This window comes from Dromiciops gliroides, chromosome 2 (assembly GCF_019393635.1).
Source record: "Dromiciops gliroides isolate mDroGli1 chromosome 2, mDroGli1.pri, whole genome shotgun sequence".
Taxonomy (NCBI): Eukaryota; Metazoa; Chordata; class Mammalia; order Microbiotheria; family Microbiotheriidae; genus Dromiciops; species Dromiciops gliroides.
This window is the reverse complement of record NC_057862.1, coordinates 4,227,449-4,231,482: the sequence shown is the minus strand read 5'-3', so window position 1 is coordinate 4,231,482 and position 4,034 is coordinate 4,227,449. Positions and strand designations below refer to the sequence as shown.

Below are 4,034 nucleotides of genomic sequence, written 5' to 3'. Positions count from 1 at the left end.
TCAATGTGAAGAAATGATGAGAAATCTGGAAGGACTGAACTGATGCTGAGTGAGATGATCATAACCAGGAGAACATTGTACATAGTATCAACAACATTGTGTGTTGATCAACTGTGATAAACTTAACCCTTCTCAGCAATACAGTGGTCCAAGATATTTCCAAAGAGTTCATGATGGAAAATGTTCTCCAAATCAAAAAAAGAGAGAGAGAGAGAGCTGGGGGATGTAGATGCAGATTGACCAATACTATTTCTACTTTTTTCCCTTTTTGAGGTTTTTCCCTTTTGCTCTGATTCTTCTTTAACAGCATGGCTATTGCGGAGATATGTTTAGTGTGATTGTACACATATTACCTATATCAGATTGCTTGCTATCTTGGGGAGGAAGGAGGGAGGGGAGGGGGGGGGAGAAAAATTTGAAACTAGAAATCTTATAAAAACAATGAAAATACATAGGAACATATCCATTTGTGTATGCATTTCTGCACACATTTGTGTACATATAGATGTGTGTATGTATGTATTTATATTACCATTATATGTACTGCAAATATGAGGTTATGCAAAAGCCTGTGCTCTCAAGAAATTGTCCTTCCTTTGCTGGTATAACACATCCCATAGCATGTCCTGAGGAGGAAATATGAAGTGCCCATAAAATAACTTTAAGAGTTAGTGAATATGCACATCTGAAAGGATCAAGAAATGACATGTCAGAGGTAGCACCTGAATTCTCCTTTGAAAGGAGCTAGCAAGTTTATGAGGAAAAGATACAGAAAGTGAAAATTCCAGGCATGGGAGACATCCAGTACAAGGGCAGCATGCATAACAAGTAAGTAATAGGTTAATTTGTCTGGAATGGAGAATGAAATTGAATACCATCATTGAGACTGGAAGGAAAGTGGGACCCTAATAATGGAGGACTTTAAATCCCAGCATTTAATTTAAATCTGCTTTGGATACAGCATCACTTGCTTTATAAGATGAATTTAATGGTAGACTAGTAGATCAGTATATAGTGATGGACTCAGAATCAAGAAAACATGAGTTTGAATACTGACTCAGAAACTTGCTGTCTGTGTGATCTTGGGCAAACTTCATAGCCTTTCTCAACTTCATCTATAAAATGGAAATAATAATAACACCATATTTCTATGTTGTTTAAGGATCAACTGAGATAAAATGTGTAAATTGCTTTATAAAACTTAAAATTCTCCATCAAATCTATTTTGTTATTTTTACCAGTCATTATTATTAGTATCACAACTAATACACTACCTTTTTTTGTGGGGCAATTAGGGTTCAGTGACTTGTCCGGGGTCACATAGCTAGGCAGTGTCAAGTGTCCGAGGCTGGATTTCAACTCAGGTCCTCCTGAATCCAGCTTTGGTGCTCTATCCACTGCACCACCTAGCTGGCCCAAAATGATGTACTTTCTTTAAAACACACCCCCACCCCCACCCCCCCACACACACACGGAAAAAAACCCATAAACAATAACCCAGAGAGACCTTCTGTAGAGATACTACATCAGTATTAGGAAATCCAATTATACAAAAAATACTACATCTGAGCTGTATATTTATTTTTAGTAGCTTACATTAAGTAGCACTGATCACACTAACTATAAGGTAACTAACATGGAACCACAGAACTGTGGCTTTGCCACAGCTGCAAGGGGACTTGTTGTCTCTGGATGGGTCCCATTTTCAAACAATTGACTAATACCCAGAGCTATACCCATAAAAGACTTATAAGAGGTCCTGCTGTGAAGTGACTCCATATTTATTCCCCAGAGGGCCCTGTAGCTGATAGCAACAGAACATATTAGGTATAAAAGTAGTTAAAGCTTGATTCACAAAAGTTAGCACCTTGTTTTTCCCTCTTTCTAGAAAGAGGCAAGAAGTTAAGAATTCCCTTGAATTAGTGCCAGATGTGCTGGTTGGGAGAATGAAGAAAGTTATTAAGAGTAATGTCAGAGGGACCCTTGTGAGCACAGATGTGTTGGAAACAGATCATCATTAAACAATCATGGTTGGCTTCTAAATACTGGTAGCAAGATGATTTGTGATTTGTGAATCTCTTAAATTATAGACAAATGAAAAAAGGCCAGTCACCATACACTAAGATTAATAAACAGCACTTCACAAATTAACCAAGTGAGGGCTGGGGCTTTCCACTGTGTTTACAAGACAAGGCACCCAGATATTTTCTTTGTACTTCTGGCTTGCAAAGCCACTTTTTTGGCCATTTCAAAAACCTCCCTTACACCAACTTTGGTCTTTGCTGAACACTCCATATAACCAAATGCACCCATCTGATTTGTCATATCTCTTCCTTCTTCAGGTTTCTCTGGCTCTTGCTTCATCTTGTCCAGTTCTGGCCTGGTGCGCTCATCATTTCGATGATCCTTCTTGTTCAGAGCCAGGATAATGGGTGTATTGGGACAGAAGTGCTTCACCTCTGGGGTCCATTTCTCTGGGATGTTTCCTACACTAACAGGGTAACAGGAAAAACACATAACACCAGTATCTGGGTAGGAAAGCAGTCTAAGGTGATCATAACCTTGACCAGCTGTGTCCCACAAAGCCAACTCCACCTGTTTTCCATCCACTTCAATATCTGCTACATAATTTTCAAATACTGTGGGCACATAAACTTCAGCGAATTGGTCTTTGCTAAATACAATAGACAAACATGTCTTCCCACATGCACCATCACCAACTGTAACCAAATTTTTTTCAGATGGTGGTCGTAACTCCCAGAGATGCTGTGAGAAATACAACCTGTATAGCAGATAGGTTCTGTCAGGTGTCTTGAACTTCTTAGAGGAAAGGCACTCAGGCAGTTCTCACATCCCTCTGCACCCATCGAGCTGTTCTGTAAGCCATGCATTCTAGGACTCAGGCAGATTCTACAGAAGAAACCAGTGGGCAGACAGGTGGGGAGCAGTAGCACAGGCAGCCCCATCTACCCATTTGGACCTTATTTTGGTATATAGTGTAAGATGTTGGTCTGTGCCTACTTTCTGCCATACTATCTTCCAGTTTTCCCAGTAATTTTTGTAAAATACTAAGTTCTTATCCCAGAAGCTGGAGTCCTTGGGTTTAGCAAACAATAGATGACTATAGTAACTTACCACGGTGTCTCCTGTGCCTAACCTACTCCACCGATCCACCATTCTATCTGGTAGTCAGTGTCAAATACGTTTGATGACTGCCACTTTACAGTATAGTTTTAGATTTGGTATGACCACTTGCTGCTTTTCTGTAACCCTTCTAGCTATCACTTCTTCCACACAGATTCCAGTGTTTTTGGCTTCACCTTCCACCTTATGATGTCAATGTTCGATTCTGCTTTAAATGTCACTTTACAAAAGTCAGTCCCTCCTTCCTCTTTCCACTCTCCTATGTCACTTCCCATATAAGGTTGGACATGGGAGACATGTAACTACTTCCTACTGTAACCATCGACTTTTGATAAATGAGGATGATCCCAGATCCCTCAAACAGATTGCAAAAATTTCTGAGCTACTACAAGGCTCTCTATTCTTATCAGTTCTATGGTCAAATTTTTCCCTCTGGAAATAAATATAACCTCCCTCCACCCACACATACACATGCCTATTCCTGGGCCTTCAAAATCTAAGAGTCTTGAAATAGAAAGCATTATATTCCATGAAAGAACTATTCTCTGTTATATTTTTATCTTTCAGTCTAAGTATTGTTAAATCATTAATGAAATAAAGCAAACTAAATAATCCCTTCAGCAGCTGGAGTCATGAAAATAAAAGTATCATGTTTGCTAATGTTCTCCATGACAAAATATGCATAAGTAGGTGTGTGCGTGCGTGCATGTGTGCGTGCGTGTGTGTGTGTGTGTGTGTGTGTGTGTGTGTGTGTGCTGTGAATTAGTGTCTTTATTCTAAAAACAATGATTTGGCATTACTTTTTTAATAAGATTCAGAGGCCTTGGTTATTGGCTATAGGGTATCCATCAATAATGATCATCAGAAAGTAAGGTGACTGAAGAAATTTG

General features: G+C 39.3%; 1 protein-coding gene across 1 annotated transcript; it reads right to left on the bottom strand.

The window, feature by feature from the left end:
* Nucleotides 1–2,181: 2,181 nt before the first annotated feature.
* On the bottom strand, nucleotides 2,182–3,177 carry LOC122738147 (transforming protein RhoA-like). Its single transcript, XM_043980211.1, has 2 exons — nucleotides 3,136–3,177; nucleotides 2,182–2,766 (listed from the first exon to the last, which is right to left on the bottom strand). The coding sequence occupies exons 1-2, from the start codon at nucleotides 3,175–3,177 to the stop codon at nucleotides 2,182–2,184; spliced, it is 627 nt and encodes a 208-aa protein (XP_043836146.1).
* Between the last annotated feature and the right edge of the window lie 857 nt (nucleotides 3,178–4,034).

Excerpts from the sequence above, each read along its gene's own strand:
- LOC122738147 (XM_043980211.1), bottom strand. The coding sequence starts at position 3,177 with ATGGTGGATCGGTGGAGTAGGTTAGGCACAGGAGACACCGTG. Across the intron at positions 2,767-3,135 it reads TAGGCACAGGAGACACCGTG|CATCTCTGGGAGTTACGACC; the intron begins GTAAGTTACTAT and ends TATTTCTCACAG.